We start from the raw sequence: 25,057 nt of genomic DNA on the forward strand, positions 1-25,057 counted from the left end.
GTATTCTGCCTGGAGATCAGTGTTGAGTGGGATCCAGCAGGGCTCTGTTCTTGGGCCTCTGCTCTTTGTAGATTTTATAAATAACTTGAATGAGGAGGTTGAGGGGTGGGTTAGTAAATTTGCAGATGACACAAAGGTTGGAGGTGTCGTTGATAGTATAGAGGACTATTGCAGGCTGCAGCATGACATGGACAGGATGCAGAGCTGGGCTGAGAAATGGCAGATGGAGTTCAACCTGGATAAATGCGAAGTGATGCATTTTGGAAGGTTGAACTTGAATGCTGAATATAGGATTAAAGACAGGATTCTTGGCAGTGTGGAGGAACTGAGGGATCTGGTGTGCAAGTACATAGATCCCTCAAAGTTGCTACCCAAGTGGATAGGGTTGTTAAGAAAGCATAGGGTGTTTTGGCTTTCATTAACAGGGGGTTCGGGTTTAAGAGCCATGAGGTTTTGCTACAGCTCTACAAGTCCCTGGTGAGACCACACTTGGAATATTGTGTCCAGTTCTGGTCACCCTACTATAGGAAAGATACAGAGGCTTTGGAGAGGGTGCAAAGAATGTGTACCAGGACGCTGACTGGACTGGAGGGCTTGCCTAATGAAGAAAGGCTGAATAAGCTTAGACTTTTCTCTCTGGAGAGGAGGAGGAAGAGAGGAGACCTGTTCGAGGTATACCAGGTAATGAGTGGAATAAATAGAGTCAATAGCCAGAGACCTTTCCCAGGGCAGGATTGACTGGTACGAGGAGTCATAGTTTGAAGATATTAGGAGAAAGGTATAAAGGAGACATCAGAGGTAGGTTCTTTACGCAGAGAGTTGTGAATGCATGGAATGCGTTGCCAGCTGTGATGGTGGAAGCAGAATCATTGGGGATATTTAAGTGACTGCTGGACATGCACATGGATAGCAGTGAGTTGAAGGTTAAGTTATTATATTTTACATTAGGATTAAACCTAGGCACAACATAGTGGGCCAAAAGGCCTGTTCTGTTCTGTACTTTTCTATGTTCTAGAGTAACTGAAAACCAAATGTAAAAACTCAAGTCCTTGCTTCCCTTACATCTAAAAGAAAGTGTTGCAAAATTGATGTGTTGCTTGGTCACTGTCCATAATGTAGATATGTGGCTAAAAGTTTTTACAAGGGTAAACATACATAAACAGTCTAAAAAAACTAATTAAATTCAGCAATTCTTAGGAAAATGGAGCAATATTTATGAAGTCCATAAAATTGCAGATTCTCTCATTTAAATTCAAGTCAAATGATCAGGTTTTATGTAAGATGATTTTACAAATGATCTGCATCACTGCAGGTTAATTATTTCACAACCACCTTACCTCTATAATAGAACAGGCACAGATCGGCAAGCACAAACCAGCGCTTCTTCCACAATTTCATTCCTGTACTATCCTACAAAACAATTATAAATATCTTATCAGGCATCTTCAATCGTTTAACTATTTGTACTTTTGCTATTGCAGACCTGTAAGTAGCACACATTAACAGCAGATATCACCCAGCTTGGTGGAAAACTCCAGCCTCAAATCAATGTTACATACAAAATCAGAGTCATCCAGTTAATTGCATGTTTCACCCCAAACTACCCCAGTAGTTACGGCTCAAATTGCTGCAAGTCCAATATAGAATGTTGTTATTCATGTCAAAAACAGTTGGTTAGTATTTACTTTATCAAGCCACCAGTCCTTTTCTGTAACTACATATGTTGAAAGAACTTTTACTACATGGCTATGCAGCAGTTGGCCAGTAGAAGAAATGTCTCAAAAAACTCAGACAAAATGTCCTTTGGTACAACTATTTATGGTTGTGTAATTAACAATTGTGGCTGATTGTGTATCCAGAAATGAATGTCAGCTTTTGAGGAGATCTTTATTCAGTTAGATGAGGAAGGACAATGAACAATGACATTACAAGCTTTAGAATAACCGTTTACAGGAGTACAAACTGGAAATAATAGTGAATAGAATACTGAAATATAGTGTCCAGCTGCAGCAAAACCCCAAACAATGACTTCGGTGTACAATGAGAGGGATAGAGTTCTCCTCTGTGGAAGTAGTATAGAATCAAATGGATGATCGTGTACAAAACTTGTAGGTAGCTAAACCAATTATCATTTAATACTACAGTTGATACAGCTTGACTTTGAGGATGCAGAAAATGGAAGTACTTATGCTGTGACAGAGATAACAAATATTCAAGATTCCAAACAGATTAAGCAAATAGAAACCCAGTACAGGTTTTATACAGTAACAAAGATTACAAGATCACATGGTCTCAAATTCAGAAAAATAAATTTTAACATCTTAAAATGTTATTTTAAACAGTGGCAAGTAGCACTTGAGTTGGCAAGAAATAATTTAAGATTGCTTTTGTAAACAGTTCAGATGGATGCAAATTTAGAAGAAGCACTACTGAAGACAAAGTGAACTGCTTTATATTTTCCATATTTCAGGGCTCACTTGATTAGATTAGATTAGATTCCCTACAGTGTGGAAACAGGCCCTTCAGCCCAACAAGTCCACACCGACCCTCCAAAGAGTAACCCACCCAGACCCATCTCCGTCTGACTATTACACCTAAGAGTATGGGCAATTTAGCATAGACAATTCACCTGACCTGCACATCTTGGATTGTGGGAGGATACCTCTGTACATTTGTGACTCTAACAAGACATATCTTCATTTTGATAAGAAAGTAACAGAGGGGGACAGACATCCAGGCAACCCAGGACTGATCTATTAGATGATTAGGTCTCGTATATTTTAACAGATAACTGCTGATTATGAGTGTCAATGGCCTGATGCTAAAACAACCAGGTAGTATAATTTGGGACTATTAAGAGTTGGGAGAGGTTGAAATTCTATTATTTTTATACTATATTTAAATATAAAGATAAAGTAAGATTTGTCTCAAAACATGCGTTTTCACTGGATTTCATCTGGATATTCAAGACAAACTTGTACAATTTAACAGCAAGCTGTCCTGAAGAAAAATGTGTGTTTCGTCTCTCGGTTGGCATTCGAGAAAACAGTTGCTTCCTCGGTTATTTTAACAAAATGTAGATGTGTTTATAAATCTAAAATATCATGGCTGAAACATACAGAGGAAAATAAATATTTTTTACGCTGTATATCAGCATATTTTTGATGTTTGACCATTGACCATTCTCCGCCCATATGGAGAAACAAATTGATTTGTTTCACATGAGATCTGTAACTACATTCCTCCTCAAGAACACAAAATGCCATTAAATTCAAATAGTACCTGTTTATAAAGCCAGCCACGTTTTATAACTGGTGCATTTGCATTCCTCTTAATAGAGTTGGATCTTTTGCCAAAATTGTGAACTTTCTTTGAAGGTCTTGATGACTGAAATAAATTTAGAAGACACATAATGAACCAGTGAAATATAATTTTAAATGACCTAACAAATCCAGTTTCTGTTATACAGTAGGAAGGAAAGAAATTTAAGACAGCACGAAATGACTAGCTGTTCAAAAGGTGCACATGGTATTAAGTATTCCCCAAACACGTTACTGGCTGTGTTGCAACACAGCAAGATCCAGCAAAGGATTCTAGACATTGAACAAAAATATCCTAATTTCACACAATCAGATACATCTGGGCAGAGTTTTCAATTTTTTTTTAAAAAGGATGAAATTGAAACAAGATTCAAATTATTTTGCAAAGATTTGTTCAAATTTAAAAGCCATTTACAAATATTACTGCACCTTCCCTTTTTATTTCTATGTCATAGCTGAAGCCTTTCCCACAAGTTCAGCTTTTACTTGATTGTTTTCCACTTCATGTTCTCCTCCACTCTCTAAATTGACTTATTACAATAACTATGCTAAAGTATATTTTGCTCAAATGCTGTCCAGCAATTAGAACTGTGTCTTATCATTCCAAGGAAGTCTTTGCACAGGATTGCTGAAACAGTATTCGGAACACATCCAAAGCCAGCTCAAGTCTTCAAAAGCTCTTTGCAAAGTCAGAAAAGAAAGGTGCATATTGTCTGTGTAATTCTGACTTTCTGATCAATAAAGTCACTTCTTTACATTGTATTTAGGCGGATAGCTTATAATTTTTTTTAAAAGGGCAGCTTTCTAAGCTATAGCAGCAAATCTCTGGAATGCTAAATTAATGCAAAATAAAGTAAAACAATGGGGTAAGTCAAGAAATGGGTTAAAATGTAAAATTAATAGTATTGTCATGCAAATGAGGTTATGCTAATTATTGAGCAGTCAAAAGTTGAAATCAACATCTGTACCGTGTACAAAAACCATGCCAAAATACACTGAAATATAATATGAACTCCAAAGGAATGACTGACTTACCATTGCATCATTTGCTTCACCACTTTACTCTTTACCTCAATCAGGATTAGGAAGGTATAATCCAAGGTTTGGAACATTGATGCTACTATAGACTATACCTTTCAATATTTCCTGCCTTCAGACTGATAATCCTCCCTCTATCGAGTTGCATGAAATCATAAATCTCAGTATCAGTCTAAACACACATCAATATCTTCAGACTATCAGGATTTTCACACCACATTCACGTTTCTAAAATTATTCAAACCCCGATATAAACTAATGCTCCTTTATCAATTCAAATTATGTTTACACTGATATCAACTTGCTCTGATTGCACATTGGAATGGCATTTGATGGGCCAATTATACTGAAAAACCGGCACAACATAACAGTATATTATGGATAAACACAGTATACATTTGCATATATCTATATACGCATGGATGAAGGGAGGGAGGATATACAATGTATGGGCCTGGATTATATGCAATGTAGACTGGAACAGTTATGTTGAGTCAACATTATACTGTCACTGCAACAGAAGTGCATGAAATTTCAGTTTAGATGGGTTCAAAGTGATAGACAATTAAAAGAAACATGTTACACTGAAGAAACATCATAATCATACCCCATGCCCACTGGCATGTTCTCTGGTGCGAAGGGTTGTATTGGACAGATTAAATCTCTACTTGAACATTGGGAAAAAGTATAAATTTTAAATATAACTTTGGAAAGCACTACAGTGGCAAATGAAAACAAAACTATAGTATTGATTGGCTAAAAAAAAAACTATGGTCAGGTTTGAGTAGGTTAAGAAAAATCATTTTCCATTAATCGTTTCCATCACCAAACAGAAACCACATGTTTGTAGCTTCCATGGAAGTGTGAATAAATATTTATGCATTACTATATAATTTAATATTTTTTAGAAACTGGTGTGCAAAGGAATAATTACATAACATGGACAAATGATTCATGAGAAGTGTCAAATAGTACCGGTGCCAAAACTAGAATCTCCTCACAGCAGGAAATACAATTGAAAATTATAGATTTAATTGCAAGTCTTCAGGACAAGCTACAGCTTGGAATTTACAAAATATACCAGCTCAAATTTTGATGCTACTTCAAAATCAAAGTGACCGCCTTTGGATTTAACTTTTACGTCGATGAATACCCACACATAATTCTGATTTCCTGTTGACAAATTGACTTCCAGTAGTTATTTCATGAAATGTACACTGAATTAAAGGATCAAACTATACCTGACAAAGTACAGCTATTCTATTAAAGAATATACCTTAAAAAAGATGGACAACTATAGACCATTTTATTTTAATTCTTTTATCATTATATGGAGGCTAGTAATACAGTGAGTAGTGATCAGAGATGAAACTCCATTAAGTGAAGGTAGAGATTTGCCATGAATTAGACACATTCATTCACAATGGAAGATCATTTGTAAATCTGCATGTGGTCCAGCTCAATGTGACACATAAGCAAAAGAGAAGTTTTCCTACAAGGAGGGGAATAGATGGTTACAATGATAAATGTAGATGAGGCTTGTGAAGTTTAAACACTAATATGGGATTGGTTGGACCAGGTTGAATCTGTTTATGTGTCTTATATTCTATGTGATCTTACATACTTAACCACAATTTTAATTTCACATTTACGTTTGGTGAATACTTCATAATATTTTTGCCATCAAAGAGGACTCAATCAAAATCTATTCTTCTTTTTCCAACTGTGCACAGCAGTTTTACAGATTTGAATAACTAAGTTAATGAAATAAGATTGATATCCCACCTCAAGCTTTGTGCCTGAAGCGTATTTTCTCACATACTAAGATCTTTCGACAGCTTAAATGCAATATCATGCTCCTCATTGTAGTGATATAATAAATTTAGCGAAGTAATATGTCACAAGACAGACAAGGACTAATAATATTCTGCTGCTAAAAATACTGAAATACAGGCCTCACAGGTATAATGTTTTCATACGATTAACTTAGACTCTGACACAGTTTATACACAGAAATTACAATTTGAAAACTGGCTTTTAGTTCCACCAGATCATTTATTGTTTATCCTCCATACCACTTCAATCACTAATTGCAGGAGTGCAATTCACACCTAACAACACTATGTATAACTCATGCTCTTTGTCTCAATTTTTTTTTAAATTCACTCATGGGACACAGCATTTATCATTTGTCCCTAGTTGCCGTTAAGATGTGATTAGCTGCTTTCTTGAACTGCTGCAGTCATGTGCTATGGGCAGACTCACAGTGGTATAGGGAGGGAAATCTAGGATCCTGACCCAGTTCAGTAAAGGAACAGCAAAATATTTCCAAGTCAGGATAGTGAGTGGCTCAGAGAGAAACTTGTAGGTGGCAGTGTTTCCATATATCTGCTTCCTTTGTCCTTCTAGACAGTGTACAGTAATAGGTTTGGTATATGCTATCTAGCGAATTTCTGTATCTCGTAGTACATCTTGTAAATAGAACTGCTGCAACTTAGCACTGGTGTTGAAGGGAGTTGATATGGTGCCAATCAACCTGGATAGTGCCAAGTTTCCAGAGTGTTGTTGGAGTTGCGCCCATCCAGGCAAGTAAGGACAATTCTATCACACTCGTGACTTGAAGATGGTTGACAGGGTTTGGGAAGTCAGGAGGTGAGTTATTTGCTGCAGGATTCCTAGATGTTGACCTGCTTTTGGAATCATGGTGTTTATATGATGAGTCCAGTTCAGTTTCTGGACCATGGTAACCCTAGGCCGCTGATAATAATGGTTGGGAGCAGGTGGGAAATGCAAATGGGATATAGGCCCTGAAATTAGGTCAGGACTCTCAGCTTTACCAGAGTCTGGAGCAAACGACTTGGAGCAAGTTACTTACAGTTGTTGTATACTTGAAACAAAGACATTTTGTTCTCTAATGTTAAACGAACAGCTCATGCTTTAATTTAAATCTCGGCCATTTATTTTCTGTGACTGGATATTTGTACTTTAGTTTGGGCAAATTCTTTATTTGTTTCATTTAAACCTTAATGACATCCTAATCTATCTTCTCTTTAAATTGCACAGATCTTTCTCTCACTTAATTTTCTAATTATTGCCTGATCTATACAGAAAAGTGAGTAAAGAACAAAGAAATGTCAAGAACATGGAGAATAAACAGCAATGGGAATTCAACAATGGAACATTTTAAAATGAAGAAAATAAACAAAGTAAAAACTTTTTAAAAATCCAACTGAATGCATTACACTCGTTAGAAAGGACACCAGCTTCATAACTATGAACTATATTTTAACTGCATAATACATAACCTATTTTTGTATGTTCTAGTAAATGTGTACTTTGAATAATTTAAAATTCCATTTTGGAGTGTTCAGATTTGTTAGGTAGAATTTTAGATTCTTGGATGTAACAAATGGTTTATTATTGTTAGTATGTGAGTATCAGCAATTGGGATGACCACACTGTCCACTCAGCTAATAGTTTTGTTACCTTATGCAGGCATTTAGCAAGGCAAACATGAAAACAAATTCTTATGTTCCAAGTTTAACTGTCCATAGGTGGATGCCAGAAATTGCTGTCAAACTTATGCCTTAGTAATGGTCACCATTACTTCTATAAAACATGGATCAAAAAGGAAGGAGGTGAAGGAAAGATACAAGTGAGACTTTAACAATAGTTTGGCAGTACAGAACTTGAGTCCGGCTGGATGGAAAAAAAAAGTGAAATTTCGTCAAAGCTTTTCTTCTCATGCTCATCAAGATAATTTGCAAAAATATCAATGTAAAAACAAAAAACATTGTTACTGTAGGGGAGGACAGTGCTGGTTGATCAACGTGGTACCACGGAGAAAGCATCAATTAAACGGGGACTGACTATGAACTGATAGCTTTATTTACATTTTAAACCATAGCATGGCTCTGAAAAATAGACCAGAAAACAGTTATCACTACTTTGGTGACTTGAAGTGGAATTTAACCAACTTAAGATTGTCAAGCAAGCTGAAGTGTATTGCACATGTGCACACTACGCTTTGTTGCACAGGGTTTTGTTCACTGCAGACAGGAAGAACATGTTAAAACATTGCACCTTTTCCTACTCGCAATTCATTTGCCACTAATGCCCCCAAATCTGGGCCTCAACGTATGTATTCCAACAATTGCACCAAAAAGGAAAATTAGAAGACAAAAGGTTAGGTTGTGACTGCTGTGTAAAGTTAAATTATAGATTTTTTTTATAGAAGAATACTGATGCAAAATTGGAACAAGCAGGACCAAGTAAACTTAAAAGGGACGGTGGATGATCTTATTTAAAATCTAGACTAAAGTGGCTTCTTTATACTTTTGAGTTCTTTCTTAATTCTCCTAACTCTTCCACTTTTTTAGACAACTGCCTAATTCTCTTTTAATAAACATTTTGACCAGCTTCAATAATGGTTTCTAGTAAGCATTAAAAAAAACCTTTTCCATAACATCTTGGTGATTATTTTACATTGTGCCCTTTTGTCATGATTTTGCTCATGTTGAAACGATCCATTATAATTAACCCCACTAACCCTTCATAACTTTGAAGCCCTGTGGCAGGTCATTCCTTAATCTTTTCTCAACTCCAGTGAAAAACCTCTCAAGCCATTTAATTATAACCCTCCAGTTATTATTGGTAGCTGGAGAATGTACAGAGTACTTTGGATGACATTTAGGAATGGCATTAAAGCATTATAATTCAAGGAATACTTAGTTCAAATGAGTAGAGAATAAGGAGAAACTAGATTGTCAAATCCACAAATTATGACATAAAAGAAAAATAGGACAGCGCAAGCAAAGGTCAGCTTTTGTTCGACTTTCAAAAGAGTGGAGGAGTTTGAAGTGAGACTGAAGAAATAGAAGGGAGAAACGGTTCAAAGAAATGCATGTGAACCATAGAATGCTCATAGATGCAACTAATGCATTGAGTGAAGAGCATACATAAGTGAACTTTCATAGACAAACAATAATGGTTGAGATTATGATATGCAATTAACAGGGTGACATATGTCGATCGAATTAATCAACTACCAGATGAATAAAGCTAAAATAGACTTTGCAAATGAAAACTCAATTGCAGCTTTTGTGAGAATTGCAACATGTAGCCTTCACAAGCATCCACCTTGGAAAAAGAACTAATCAGAAGCATAAAATAATAACAGCTCATTTTAGATTATTTCTGTTCTTGTTTCAAAACAGGTCATCTACTGTGCAAAGCTGATATTGCTTTCTTCGTATCTTGCTGCATGTTGCTGTTTCTGTGCATCATTCAATTTATGAAGACATCTGACTGACAGCTCTAGACTGTAAATGTCATTCTTTTGACATGACAGTCTTACTGTCTTTGAAAGGAGACATTAATGCTTGTTCAGTACAATCTCTGGTAAACTACATACATAAGTAAAAGACAACAATTGTTCTTTGTATTGCTACTCTTCAAATGTCATGCATTGGAACATAAGTTTCATGTGAGAAAAGACATTGGTCGATAAAATAAAACTTCCTCATGAACTAAGGCTAAAACATTGGACATGTTCAGAGATGTTATGACACACCTATGAAGTAAGCGAGAATTGAATGTCTGACAGTGAGATGGATAAACAGTCTCAGAACCAGAGGAGTAGGTATTTTCTAATCAACCTGTTCAGCAAAATTATAAGTCACCTCTGAAGCAGGTGGTAGTTGAATGTGGGCCTCCTGGTCTAGAGGTAGTGTCTATATCCTGCACCACAAGCTCTCTAACAATTACCCTTTCCGGATATGTCATTATGCTCCTCTGGAGCCAGTGGAACTTTAACCCAGGTTTTCTAGCTCAGAAGTAGGGACACTACCACAGCACCATAACAGCCCTGCAATTTTTAATCAATCTGTTCAGTGTGTTGTTACACACCTCCAGAGCTGATGGGACTTGAACTTGGGCCACATGGCCCTAAAGCAGGGGCACTACCACTATACCGGAGTCTGGAACAAATTAAAAGATGTAAAACATATGTGGACATATTGCATTAACCTGGGTTGAATTTAGAAGGTTAGTTGAGTGACCTAATCAAAATGATTAAAACAATTAACACACTCAACATGCTAGATACAGACAATCAAGAATAAAAAAGTAAAATAAAACTTCTAAGCCTGACACTGACTAATACTAATACCTAATCAAATTCTAAAAACAAAGAACATAAAAAAAACAGGTGGATGTGTCAGTCATAATGAGGATATACATATTCAAGTGGGTGAACGGCCACCTTCCTAGCAGCTTCTACTCCTTTCTGAAGGAAGGAGGCAGGCTGAAAGTGCCACATTAACATTCGAAATTGAATAGTCAGCTAAAGCCATAGTTGTCACACAACTATTAGTTTTTTTTATTAGTTTTTATTATATTTACATTCTTCAGTAATGCACATGCACTAAACACAACTTTAATTTGACAGCATAGCAGCATTAGTTTTACTGCTCAAAAGTTTCAAATGATGCAGATTTTTTTTGAGATTTTACCACAAAATGTATAGTTTTTTAAAAATAATTAAACATAATAGGTAACAAAATGAAATTTTAGAGTTGAAAGTGCTACGAAAACCATTCTGCTCAATATCCCAGTTTCAGACCACCAATTTACTTTTCTGGCAAAGATTAAGAAAATTCTTAAGAATGTGTCATAATGAATCTGCTGAGATAAGTATTATTTTGTTACTGACTTTTAGGAACAGTTTAGAGTTTAATTCATCACAGTAATTTTTTAACAAGACTAGGTATATTCAAAAATATTCAAAACTGATTTGAAAAGCACACTAATTTAATTCGCTATACCACAGATTTTATAATCTTGTTACAGTGATATTATTAGAAAATAATATGGTATTTGGATCACCAGGTCAACATCAGTCGCTACCAAAGTAAAACTGGCCAAAATGTGTTCTCAACTACTTTTTGCAGGAAAATTTGTTTGAACTGACTACTTCTCAGTAGCACTGCCAAGATGAGAAATTCACTTCGCAAGGAAGACTTTGTGTTTCAATGAAAATTCATCTTACTTAATGCCAGAGCAACATGCATTGCTTCAATTAATTAACATAGAAGGCATGGTTTGTAAGTTTGCAGACGACAACATGATTGATGATAGTGGACAGTGAAAAGGGTTATCTAAGATTACAAAGAGATCTGATTAATTGGGTCAATGGACTGAAGAGTGGCAGGTGGAGTTTAATTTGGATAATTGTGAGGTCTTACATTTTAGTAAAACAAACAGGGACAGGATTTATACAATTAATGGTAGAGCCTTCGGTAATGCTGTAGAACAGACAGACCTAGGAATTCAAGCACGCCATTCTTTGAAGTTTGCATCACATCTCAATAGGGTGGTCAGGAAAGCATTTAGCATGCTTGCCTTCATTGCTCAGACCTTTGAGTACAGGAATTGGGACATTACGTTGAAGTTGTATAGGACATTGATGAGGCCTCTTCTGAAACATTATGTGCAGTTCTGGTCACCCTGTTATAGGAAGGATATTATTAAGCTGGAGTAAGTTCAGAAGAGATTTACCAGAATGTTGCCAAGAATGGAGTTTCAGTTATAACAACAATAGGCTGGATAGGCCAGGACACATTTTTTACTGCAGCACAGAAGGTTGAGGAGTGAACTTATAGAAATATATAAAATCATGAGGGGTGTAGATAAGTGAGTGGCAAGTGTCTTCTCCCTTAGGTGGGGGATTTAGACTGGGAGCATATTTTTAAAGGTAAGAGGAGAAAAACTTTAAAAAGACATGAGGGACTTTTTTTTTTTTTTACACAGATGGTGGTGCATGTGCAGAATGAACATCCAGAGGAAGTGGTGGATGCGAATACAGTAACAACATTTAAAATGCATTTATACAAGTACATTAATAGAAAAAGTTTGGAGGGATGTGTCAAGCACAAGCAGGTGGGACTAGTGTGACTTGGGACTTTGGTTGGCATGGACTGGTTGGACCAAAGCGTGTGTTTCCGTGCTGATTAACTCCATGACTCCATAACCTCTACATTTTAAGGATTATAAGGTTACCACTTTAACTTGACTACTGCAATTCCCTACAGTGCATTCAATCTAACTTTTAAACTTAGAACTGAATTTCATAGTTTATTGCTATGAGCATGGACAGCAAAATACATAATTATACAACGCATACTGCCCAACGCATACTGCCCATCGAGCCTGTGTAGACCGTTTGAAGTAACGACTTAATTAGCTCCATTCCCCTGCTCTTTTCTCTTAGCCTTGCATTTTTCCCCCTTTCAGATTTTCTTCTAATTTTCTCTTGAGATCAACTAACGAATTTGTTCCCTTCACCATCCAAGGCCATGTATGACAGATAATGACAAGGATAATAACAACACAATTTTGTATTGGATCTATTATATTATCTATGTTCTGCTTGTGTTTTGTTGCATGCCTTTCAAAAGCTCTGTTCATCAATTACAACTTTACCTTGTTCAATTGTGGGAGTTATATTCCCAACCTTCAAAAATTAAAATAATCATAAATATTACTTCACAGCTTAAATAGAGCCATTGCAACGTACATCCACAATGAAATTTTCTCTTTAGAATGGCTAACTGCGATCCACTTTCACAAAAGACAGCTGGTTGGTTTATTGAAATGTTACACTACCAACAGCTGAATCAAAATGTTGAACTCTTCAGATTAAATACACAATAATGCATCTGTTTGAAACTGAATTAAAAGGTTTACAAAGCCTGCTGTTTGAAAATAGATGTTACTTTCACCATTAATTAACAAAAACAGGTTTAGAAAACATTATGTATATTCTACTTGATGTTAAAGAAATAATAATGACAACAGTGCTACACGTTTTGTACAATTACTGCTTTCTATTTGAAAACCAAATTAGAAATGTCACAAATTAATGGGTATTAGATTTCTGTTATAGTTACATTGAAAAGAGACAATACTTACCCTGCCTGCAGGACTCACTGGAAGCAATGCCATTTCCGATGCCATTGTGTAGGTTGAAACTTCACTCACCATGCTCACTGGTCGGTCTTTTTTCTCTTGTGATGCCATTGCTGCAGCAGTCCTGAAACTGTAAATGGGGTATAGTGAAAGCACACAGCCTACTCTGTACCAGGACAGCTATAAATAGAAAACGATCCCTTGCTGTTTCTCCAACCACGTCCTATTTTCTGGCTGCCTTACTGGAACACGGAATGTATTTCCAATAAGTAGTCAGGCTCTAATACATGTGAAAATATGTTAAGCAGATTGCGATTTCAGCCAGCTGCCTGGAGAGGTTTCTAGAGATCTTTACCAAACAAATATAAAACACAACACTTTGTCACTATATATTTTTCTTCTTCATCTTAAACAACTGCATTCAAAGTAAAAAGAATGTCAATGATGTAGAAGTCTGCCTTTTTTTTGAAAAGGTGAAGTAATTACATGGTAGATTAAATTTTAATATCTATTGCTATCCAAATAACATTTAACTAGATTTCCTTAGTATATGTGTAGGCACACATAAAATAGGCCCACTTCATTCTTTAAAAAATGTACTGTTCAAAGCTTGAAATGGTACCAAATGTTTAGCTAGATATTTAGCTATACAGTTGTTAAAAATAAACACGAAATAAACTAGACCTTTGCATATTTTACACGAGTGAAAATTCTTCTGAAATTCATCAACTAGATTAATTTATTACCCAAAGGGCTCCAAGCCATCTCAACACTACTTGAGACACAAACATGACAGGCTGAATATTACCTTTATTTGGGCTATGTGTCAAGTGTCAATTTTACAGAGGGTTTCCTGCTGCAAGGTTGCATGAGATCACTCTTGTGATACCTTACCAAATTAACCACCCTATGCCTATGGCACTCTTAGATTCTCGCCCTATTCTACCTCTCACCATTCCTGAAACAACAATGCCTAGACCAGGTTATCCCAGAATGGACTGGCATCCCTGATACTGGTGCCATCTTTAAAAATCATCAAGCGCCCAATGAAGCACTGCTAGCTCAAAGTTTCTCTGCAAGGTTTTTGACATTTGTCTGAGACATGGCAGTGAAGGAAAAATTGATGTCCAATTTTGTAGGCAGGAACCTGAGGACCTGGTGGATGGGGTGGTGCAGAGGTGGGGCATCTTCTTCCTACAGCACAAACAATAGCAGTCAATGTCAGCCTAGTCAGAAGTTGCCACCTGGGTCAGTACAGTATTAGTTACCTGGAGGAATGTCTGGCAATGTAGGAAGGAGGCTAATTACTCTCCTGCACCAATGTAAGTGTCACCATCACTCCAATGCTTAACCATTTCTGCGACTGTGGCTCAAACTCTACTACTTTCACTGTTGTCTGCAATGTCTTCCCTCACTCACCCTTACCTCGACACAAATTGTCTGCAAACTGCGTACATACCCACTGACTCAAACACCTCTCCACATGCACCAAAATTAACAGTTGTGCCTCCTGCTTTCATCTCACTTAATACTGGCAGCTTTCCCATTCCAGGAGGAATATTGCCACAAGAGGGGCCAAAGAGTCAAGGCAGGTGGTGACCTGCTCAATATTCAGCTTCCCAACATTATGTGCAGAGTATTCTGGCTGTGGCCATCCAGAGTGGCTGAGTGACCATATATAAGCTCCTCCGGTGGTATCAGAGGCTACGCTTGACTTATTGCTGTGGAACGCCTGACCAAAGGCCATTTCCCTTGACTAGACTAAGGACTGCTGACAATGATGACAAGCCTCCTTACTTTGTGCCTGTACTAAACAGCTAGCGCACACAGGAATACTGACAGCCTGGTATCTCTGGTTAAGGATCAAGTTGCAAAAAGGCAAGGCACCATGATGCTATGGAGGGATGCTGTGAGCATCCAGGAAGGCTCAAAGTAAGCAAACAGATCAGAAATGCAGCCTGATCCAGTCCAAGAGCTAGGGTGTGAGTTACAATGATATGCACCACTATACAATGATATAAGGTGCAACACTGAATTGCAGACATGGACTGGAAATGGATTGGAAATCTACCAGGAAGATTCTTAGAGGCTGGCACACAGAGTCATAGAGATGTACAGCATGGAAACAGACCCTTTGGTCCAACTCGTCCATGCCGAGCAGATATCCCAACCCAATCTAGTCTCACCTGGCCCATATCCCTCAAAACCTTTCCTATTCATACACCTATCCAGATGCAATTTAAATGTTGCAATTGTACCAGCTTCCACCACTTCCTCTGGCATCTCATTCCATACAAGCACCACCCTCTGCGTGAAAAAGCTGCCCCTTATGTCCCTTTTATATCTTTCCCCCTTCACCCTAAACCTATGCCTTCTAATTCTGGACTCCCTGACCCCACGGAAAAGACTTTGTCTATTTATCCTATCCATGCTCTTCATGATTTTATAAACCTCTATAAAGTCACCCCTCAGCCTTCGACATTCCAGGGAAAACAGAACCCGCCTATTCAGTCTCTCCCTATAGCTCAAATCCTCCAACCAGGGCAACATTCTTGTAAATCTTTTTGAACCCTTTCAAGTTTCACAACATCCTTCCGATATGAAGGAGACCAGAATTGCACGCAATATTCCAACAATGGCCTAACCAACATCCTGTATAGCTGCAACATGACCTCCCAACTCCTATACTCAATGCTCTGACCAGTAAAGGAAAGCATGCCAAATATCTTCTTCACTATCTTATCTACCTGCAACTCTACTTTCAAGGAGCTATGAACCTGCACTCCAATGTCTCTGTTCAGAAACACTCCCTCGGACCTTACCCTTAAGTGTATAAGTGTTTCATGCCAAGTATATGGAGTGTCCGTGGTCAATGCCACTGAACCATGCCCTGAAATGTTGGTGTCTTATGTCCAACCTGCAGGCCCTTTGGAGCTAGTGATAAGCTGAAGACACCAGTTGCCTAATCTGACTTCTGTGTCAAGAATTATTGGCATCAAGGTGGCTTGCAGCAGATTGTAGGAGAGTAAGCTGCATATTAATGAAGTGAAATATGCAGTTAATGAAGTTGTTAACAAGCAACAATACTCCTTGATAGACAATTTGTCACTGCCTAGAAAGAATTTCACCTCAAGGTTTGGTATTCGTTAAAAGATGCAGCAAGTTGCTCCTGACATGGAGATAGACCTCACCGGAGGTCGAGCACAATTCTACCACATTTCCCACCAAAGCCCCATGTCCTATAAGATGCTCCAATCATGCTTTGAGATCTATACAATATCTATACAAATGAATGGGATCTACATCTTCAAAGCCAAGCTACTGAAATAATTTGCAACTGATTTATCAACTCTATTTTGGATAAATTAATGAAATATGGACAAAAAGCACGGTTTTCTCTTCCACAATTTTCCCTCATCAATAAATTTGGATGCATTGTGCAAATAGAGTTAAGAAAAATATAGTTGTACACACCTACCAAAAGTATTATCATGTTTTTGAATAACTTCAGTGTATCAAAAAATATGGAAGCCTTCGCTGAAGTGAAATGTTATAGGAGGAGTAGGGGAGCAATGAAGAAGAATGCTGGAACCTCACTTAGAATGGTTAAGAATTTTGCATTGTCAGCAATTATTAAAAGGTCCACAACGACTCTTCCAGCTTTAGCAGAATCTATGAAAATTTGAGGGAGAGGTCGGATGAGAAGAACAGAAATCGAGAAATGAATTATAATATTTAATGATCCATTAAATCAGCCTTTTCACTCGTTTGTTACAACTTGCATCTTAATTAAACAAAGGAAGAATCAAAGCAAAAAGTAAAGTGAGACAAATAAGTGTAAAAATATTATGGCAAGTTAAAGCTAAATTAATTCTAAAAGCATGATAGTTTCCTTTGAAATATTTTGCACTAAGAATATTACTTAATTTGAATCATTCCAATTACAACAGATAATAGACTAGATAATTCATCACTTCACACGCTTCCAAGACATGTTATTAATCAGAGGTGTAGTCGTATTCAAACACACAGATTTCATAATCTGCTTTAGCTCTCCCTCTACCATCACCATCAAGCCATGTGATCAACACTAAAAGGTAGTGCAGGAGAACATGCCAGAAACGGCATCAAGCTTAGTTAAGAACTGAGGTGACAATCTAGCGAAGCTATAAGATTACATGCTGGACAGCAGAAGTGTTACAATACAGGCTTAGAGGAACATCACAACCAACAGATTATATGAAAGCTGTGAAGTCCATTTTGCGGTCATGAATTATGGACACACAAACAATCAACTAGAAGAGAAGGCTTCACAGACCCCAATCTTCATTGATGTTACAGCCCAATATGTCAGTGCAAAAAAACTCACAATATTTAAAAATATCTTTACCATGAAGTGTCAAGTGACCAATCCTCGCCTTACACCAAGATTCTCAGTGTCATCACAGATGCCAGTCTTCAGTCAATTCAATTCAATTTTATATCAGATATTGTTAAATGGACTAGATACAGCGAAGACTATTCTGACAAAATTTCAGCTCAAACACTAAACACTTGTCAATCTCTTCAAGCTGAGTCAAGTTGTTCCACTACAGCAACAAAATATAGATAGTTATTCAACCATGTGGGAAATTTCCCAGCTATATCCAGTGCACAAAAAGGTGGGATCAGTCCAATCCACCCACATCTATATTCACAATCTACCCTCAATGATCAGCCAAGTGATGGAAGATTTCATTGATGATGCTATCCGGCAACCCTGGCTTTCCAGTACTCAGTTTGAGTCCCTCCCAGGTTCACTTAGTTTCAAACTTCAGTAAACAGTCTTGGTCCAAAAACAAAGAGCTGAAGTGAAGAGGTGAGGGGAGATCAACGCATAATTTGACTTTATATGGTAGCAAGAAGCCTTATTAAAATTGAAGTCTGCAGTACGCTTGATCAGATGGGCCAATGGGCCAAGGAATGGCAGATGGAGTTTAATTCAAATAAATGTGAGGTGTTGCATGATGGTAAGGTGAACAGGGTAGGACTGATAGTGGTTGCGTCGAACAAAATGACCCAGGGGTGCAGGTGCATAGTTTTTTTGAAAGTGGAGTCACAGGTAGACAGGGTGATGAAGGTGGTGTTTGGCATGCTCATCTTCGCTGGTCAGTGCACTGAGTATAGGAGTTGGAATGTCATATTGCAGCTGTAAAGGACATTGGTGAGGCACTTTTAGAATACTGTCTCAATTCTGGTCTCCCTACTATAGGAAAGATGTTGTTAAACTTTGAAAGGGTTCAGAAAAGATTTACAAGGATATTGCCAGGATTACAGGGTCTGAGATAGCGTGGCAGGCTGAATTAGTTTGGGCTTTTTTCACCTGGAGTTTTAGAGACTGAGGGGTGACCTTACAGAGGTTTATAAAATCATGAGGGGCATAGATAGGGTGAATAGCCAAGGTCTTTATTCCCAGGTAGGGAAGTCCACATTTTTGTACACTACATTCGTTTTGCTCATGTTGGGTATCGGGTCCTTCGTTCTGGTGAGTTGTTGTCTGAGCGTGGCTGTTGGTTTGTGTGCCGTTATGAGTCCTAGGGGTCGGAGTAGTCTGGCTGTCAATTCCGAGATGCTCCTGATGTATGGTAGTGTGGCTAGTCCTTTTGGTTGTGGTATGATGAAGCTGCATCAGGACACTATTCAAAAGGGCCACAACACACTGCAGTACACCAGAACTGCAAAAAGAAGAAGAGGAACACCGATACAAGGTATTCGCCAAAAACGGAGGTAAGGTGAACAGGGTAGGACTGATAGTGGTTGCGTCGAACAAAATGACCCAGGGGTGCAGGTTTAGGACTTGGTCTGTGTGTGTGGCTTTCCTGTATACCCTTGTAATGAACTGCAAAAAGGTATTCGCCAAAAACTGACAACAGGAAGCGGCAGGGACAGACCACGATAAACACCAGAGGAAACATCAAAGAAGCGCTTTGCAGGAGGCTCCCAAGCACTGATGATGTCGCCTAGCCAGGGGACGAAACGTTTGCAACATAAACTTAAAATATAAGGCATAACTATTAATTTAACCTGGGGCAGTATTTTGTCGAGGAATAAGAGAGTGTTATTTTCTGGGTCTGAAGATTGTGAAGGAGCAAAAATGGCCTTTAGTAGAGTGATATGTGCTTCTTGTTAGATGTGGGAGTTTAAAGAGAGTTGAAGGGTTACTGCGGATTATATCTGCAATAAACGCTGTTGGTTGCAAATCTTATCATATGGAATGGATCTGTTGGAGAGACAGTAAGAAGCAATGAGGAATGTGCAACAACAACAGTATGAGATGGATGGCAGTTACAGGAAAGGGAGAAAAGTCTCAGATAGTCACATTGATGGGTTAACTCCAGGAAAGGTAAGAGAGATAGGCAGCTAGTGCAGGAGCCTATTGTGGCTATACCCATTTCAAACAAGTATGCTGTTTTGGAAAATGTAGGGGGTGAAGGATTCTCAGGGGAATGTAGCACAAATATCTAAGTTTCTAGTATTGAGACTGGCTCTAATACAGTGAGGGGTATGTCGGGTTCCAAGAGGTCAATTGTGTTAGGGGACTCTCTAGTCCAAGATACAGACAGACGTTTCTGTGGCCAGCAGCGAAAAATCAGAATGGTGTGTTGCTTCCCTGGCGCCAAGATCAAGGATGTCTCAGAGAGGGTGCAGAATGTTCTCACGGGGGAGAGGGGCCAGCAAGAGGTCATTGTCCACATTGGAACCAACAACATAGGAAGGGAAAAGGTTGAGAACAGAAAGGAGTCAAACAGTCAGGGCAGGTAGAGACAAGGTAGGACTAATTAATTAAACTGCATTTATTTCAATGCAAGGATCCTAACAGGAAAGGCAGATGAACTCAGGGCATGGTTAGGAACATGGGACTGGGATATCATAGCCATTACAGAAACATGGCTCAAGGATGGGCAGGGCTGGCAGCTTAATGTCCCAGGATACAAATGCTACAGGAAGGACAGACAGGGAGGCAAGAGAAGAGGGGGAGTGGCATTTTTTTATAAGGGATAGCAATACAGCTGCGCTGAGGGAGGATATTCCCAGAAATACAATAGACAATAGGTGCAGGAGTAGGCCATTCTGCCCTTCAAGCCTGCACCACCATTCAATATGATCATGGCTGATCATCCTTAATCAGTATCCTGTTCCTGCCTTATCTCCATAACCCTTGATTCCACTATCCTTGAGAGCTCTATCCAACTCTTTCTTAAATGAATCCAGAGACTGGGCCTCCACTGCCCTCTGGGGCAGAGCATTCCATACAGCCAACACTCTCTGGGTGAAGATGTTTCTCCTCATCTCTGTCCTAAATGGTCTACGCCATATTTTTAAGCTGTGTCCTCTGGTTCGACACTCACCCATCAGCGGAAACATGTTTCCTGCCTCCAGAGTGCCCAATCCTTTAATAATCTTATATGTCTCAATCAGATCCCCTCTCAGTCTTCTAAACTCAAGAGTATACAAGCCCAGTCGCTCCAGTCTTTCAGTGTAGGGTAGTCCCGCCATTCCAGGAATTGACCTCGTGAACCTACGCTGCACTCCCTCAATAGCCATACAGGGAAGTTATTTGGGTGGAACTGAGAAATAAGAAAGGGATGATCACCTTATTGGGACTGTATTATAAACCCCTTAATAGTCAGAGGGAAATTGAGAAACAAACTTGTAAGGAGATCTCATCAATCTGTCAGAATAATAGGATGGTTATGATAGGGGATTTTAACTCTCCAAACATCGACTGGAACTGCCACACTGTTAAGAGTTTAGATGGAAAGGAATTTGTTAAGTGTGTACAAGAAAATTTTCTGATTCAGTATGTGGATATACTAGAGAAGGTGCAAAACTTGACCTACTCTTGGGAAATAAGGCAGGGCAGGTGACTGAGGTGTCGGTGGGGGAGCCCTTTGAGGCCAGCAACCATAATTCTAATAGATTTAAAATAATAAAGGGAAAGGATAAACCAGACCTTAAAATTGAAGTTCTAAATTGGAGAAAGGCCAATTTTGATGGTATTAGACAAGAACTTTCGAAAGCTGATTGGGGCAGATGTTCACAGGTAAAGGGACGGCTGGAAAATGGGAAGCCTTCAGAAATGAGATAACGAGAGTCCAAAGAAAGTATATTCCCGTCGGGGTGAAAGGAAAGGCTGGTCGGTATAGGGAATGCTGGATGACTAAAGAAATTGAGGGTTTGGTTAAGAAAAAGGAAGCATATGTAAGGTATAGACAAGATAGATCAAGTGAATCCTTAAGAGTAGAAAGGAAGTAGGAGTATACTTAAGAAGGAAATCAGGAGGGCAAAAAGGGGACATGAGATAGCTTTAGCAAATACAGTTAAGGAGAATCCAAAGGGTTTTTACAAATACATTAAGGACAAAAGGATAATTATGGAGAGAATAGGGCTCCTCAAAGATCAGAAAGGCGGCCTTTGTGTGGAGCCACTGAAAATGGGGGAGATACTAAATGAGTATTTTGCATCGGTATTTATTGTGGAAAAGAATACGGAAGATATAGAAAGTAGCAAAATAGATGGTGACACCTTGCAAAATGTCCATATTACAGAGGAGGAAGTGCTGGATGTCTTGAAATGCATAAAGGTGAATAAATCCCCAGGACCTGATCAGGTGGACCCGAGAACTCTGCGGGAAGTGAGAGAAGTGATTGCTGAGGTATTTGCATTCTCGATAGTCACAGGTGAGGTGCCGGAAGACTGGAGGGTGGCTAACGTGGTGCCACTCTTTAACAAGGGTAGTAAGAACAAGCCAGGGAACTATAGACCAGTGAGCCTGACGTCGGTGGTGGGAAGTTTTGGAGGGAATCCTGAGGGACAGGATGTACATGTATTTGGAAAGGCAAGGACTGATTAGGGATAGTCAACATGGCTTTGTGCGTGGGAAATCATGTCTCACAAACTTGATTGAGTTTTTTGAAGTAACAAAGAGGATTGATGAGGACAGAGCAGTAGATGTGATCTATATGGACTTCAGTAAGGCGTTCAACAAGGTTCTCCATGGGAGACTGATTAGCAAGGTTAGATCTTTCAGAATATAGCCATTTGGATACAGAACTGGCTCAAAGATAGAAGACAGAGGGTGGTTATGGAGGGTTGTTTTTCAGACTGGAAATCTGTAACCAGTGGAGTGCCACAAGGGATGGTGCTGGGTCCTCTACTTTTTGTCATTTACATAAATGATTTGGATGCGAGCATAAGAGATACAGTTAGTAACTTTGCAGCTGACACCAAAATTGGAGGTGTTGTGGACAGCAAAGAGAGTTACCTTAGATTACAACAGGATCTTGATCAGATGGGCCAATGTGCAGAGAAGTGGCAGATGGAGTTTAATTGAGATAAATGCAAGGTGCTGCATTTTGGGAAAGCAAATCTTAGCAGGACTTATACACTTAATGGTAAGGTCTCAGGGAGTGTTGCTGAACAAAGAGACCTTGGAATGCAGGTTCATAGCTCCTTGAAAGTGGAGTCGCAGGTAGATAGGATAGTGAAGGCGGCATTTGGTATGCTTTCCTTTATTGGTCAGAGTATTGAGTACAGGAGTTGGGAGGTCATGTTGCGGCTGTACAGGACATTGGTTTGGCCACTGTTGTAATATTGTGGGCAAATCTGATCTTCAGAAGGACATTATGAAACATGAAAAAGTTTACAAGGATGTTGCCAGGGTTGGAGGATTTGAACTATAAGGAGAGGCTGAACAGGCTGGGGCTGTTTTCCCTGGAGCGTCGGAGGCTGAGGGGTGACCTTATAGAGGTTTACAAAATTATGAGGGGCATGGATATGGTACATAGGCAAAGTCTTTTCCCTGGGGTCAGGAAGCCCAGAATAGAGGGCATAGGTTTAGGGTGAAAGGGGAAAGATATAAAAGGGACCTAAGGGGCAACGTTTTCACACAGAGGGTGGTACGTGTATGGAATGAGCTGCCAGAGGAAGTGGTAGAGGTTGTTACAATTGCAACATTTAAGAGGTACTTGCATGGGTATATGAACAGGAAGGGTTTGGAGGGATATTAGCCAGGTGCTGGCAGGTGGGTCTCAATTGGGTTGGGATATCTGGTTGGCATTGACGGGTTGGACCGAAGGGTCTGTTTCCATGCTGTACATCTCTATTACTCAACGGTCAATGTAGATGAGATGGACTAAAGGGTCAATTTCCGTACTGTTTAACTCTATGACTCTATTTACTGGGAAAACTGTTTGGACATATATTAAGCACAAAGGAAGATGCTTATAGTTCTTGTTTACCAATCATCTCAGTGTTGGAATATTGCGTGCAATTGTGGTCTCCTTCCTATCGGAAAGATGTTGCAAAACTTGAAAGGGCTCCGAAAAGATTTACAAGCATGTTGCCAGGGTTGGAGGATTTGAGCTATAGGGAGATGCTGAACAGACTGGGGCTGTTTTCCCTGGAGCGTTGGAGGCTGAGGGGTGACCTTATAGAGCTTTACAAAATTATGAGGGGCATGGATAGGATAAATAGACAAAGTCTTTTCCCTGGGATCAGGGAGTCCAGAACTAGAGGGCATAGGTTTAGGGTGAGAGGAGAAAGATATAAAAGGGACCACGCAGAGGGTAGCCCGTGTATGGAATGAGCTGCCAGAGGATGTGGTGGAGGCTGGTACAATTGCAACATTTAAGAGGCATTTTGATGGGTATATGAATAGGAAGGGTTTGGAGGGTTATGGGCCGGGTGCTGGCAAGTGGACTAGATTGGGTTGGGATATCTGGTCGGTGTGGACAGGTTGGAGCGAAGGGTCTGTTTCTATGCTGTACATCTCTATGACTCTAAGAAAGAATTTAACCACGCTTCCTTGATGTTCAACGAAATTACCTTTGCTGAAACCCCACTACCACACTTTTTTTTGAGGGGCTGATGTTATATCAGATACTAAATGAGTACATGATACTAAAAGAGTACAACAGTAGCGAGATTATGCTGCATTTGAATGGGACATTGGGGATCGTACATTAACTAATTCGGATTGTATTGAAGAGACCACAGAAAAGGTTTACAAGCTTAGTTTCAGGGATAGGAAACCTAAGTTATAAGGTTAGATTGAGATACTGGGATTGTTTTCCTTCTTGCATGGAAAGTACAGGGGATATTTCCTGGAAGTTTTCAAAATCAAGAGTGGTCTGGACAGAATAGATAGGCAGAAACTGATTCTGTTGATGGAAGGTTGAGAACCAGACAGCCCAATTTTGAAGAATTTTGGAACAGGAGAGGTTGTACAAGCTAGGACCTTTTTATTGGGAGCATAGGAGACTGGGGGGGGGGGATCTTACAGAAGTGTATAAAATCATGAGGGGCACGGATATGTAATGTTAAAAGATTAAATTGGAATATCTCTCTGGACATTACTGTAATTTAAGGATTAAACTGCACTGACTGAACATTCTGGAAGTGAGTGGGGACGACATTCATGCAAGAATGCGGACAACTCCCATCCCACTTAGACAGTCATTTGCTACTACTCCCTCTACCATTGTCAAATTAAACTTTCATTCAACCTCTTCCATTCAGAAATGCTTTCACAGTCATTTCCCCAAAGCTAGGTATATCACACCTACATTGTCTTGGGGAATCACCAAATCAGGAAATCATTTGCGTAACGATTCCACAGGATTAGGGCATTTTACATTTACATTATCTCAGAGGATGATCTCATTCTACCATTGTACCTTGGGTAATATGTG

General features: G+C 39.0%; 1 protein-coding gene across 17 annotated transcripts in view; it reads right to left on the reverse strand.

Annotated features, from left to right (window-relative positions):
* Positions 1-25,057, reverse strand: part of plekha5 (pleckstrin homology domain containing, family A member 5) — a 344,620-nt gene that overhangs the window by 92,288 nt on the left and 227,275 nt on the right. For 15 of the 17 annotated variants that reach the window (XM_043713467.1, XM_043713466.1, XM_043713471.1 and 12 more), the window contains 3 exons: positions 13,329-13,455; positions 3,283-3,387; positions 1,338-1,410 (listed from right to left, as the gene is read on the reverse strand). In XM_043713467.1, coding sequence (XP_043569402.1) covers positions 1,338-1,410; positions 3,283-3,387; positions 13,329-13,455 — 305 coding nt within the window. Of the gene's footprint in view, positions 1-1,337; positions 1,411-3,282; positions 3,388-11,827; positions 11,865-13,328; positions 13,456-25,057 lie in introns of those variants that run through there. The other 2 variants (XR_006315048.1, XM_043713483.1) reach the window with 2 other exon arrangements.

This window comes from Chiloscyllium plagiosum, chromosome 23 (assembly GCF_004010195.1).
Source record: "Chiloscyllium plagiosum isolate BGI_BamShark_2017 chromosome 23, ASM401019v2, whole genome shotgun sequence".
Lineage (NCBI taxonomy): Eukaryota > Metazoa > Chordata > Chondrichthyes > Orectolobiformes > Hemiscylliidae > Chiloscyllium > Chiloscyllium plagiosum.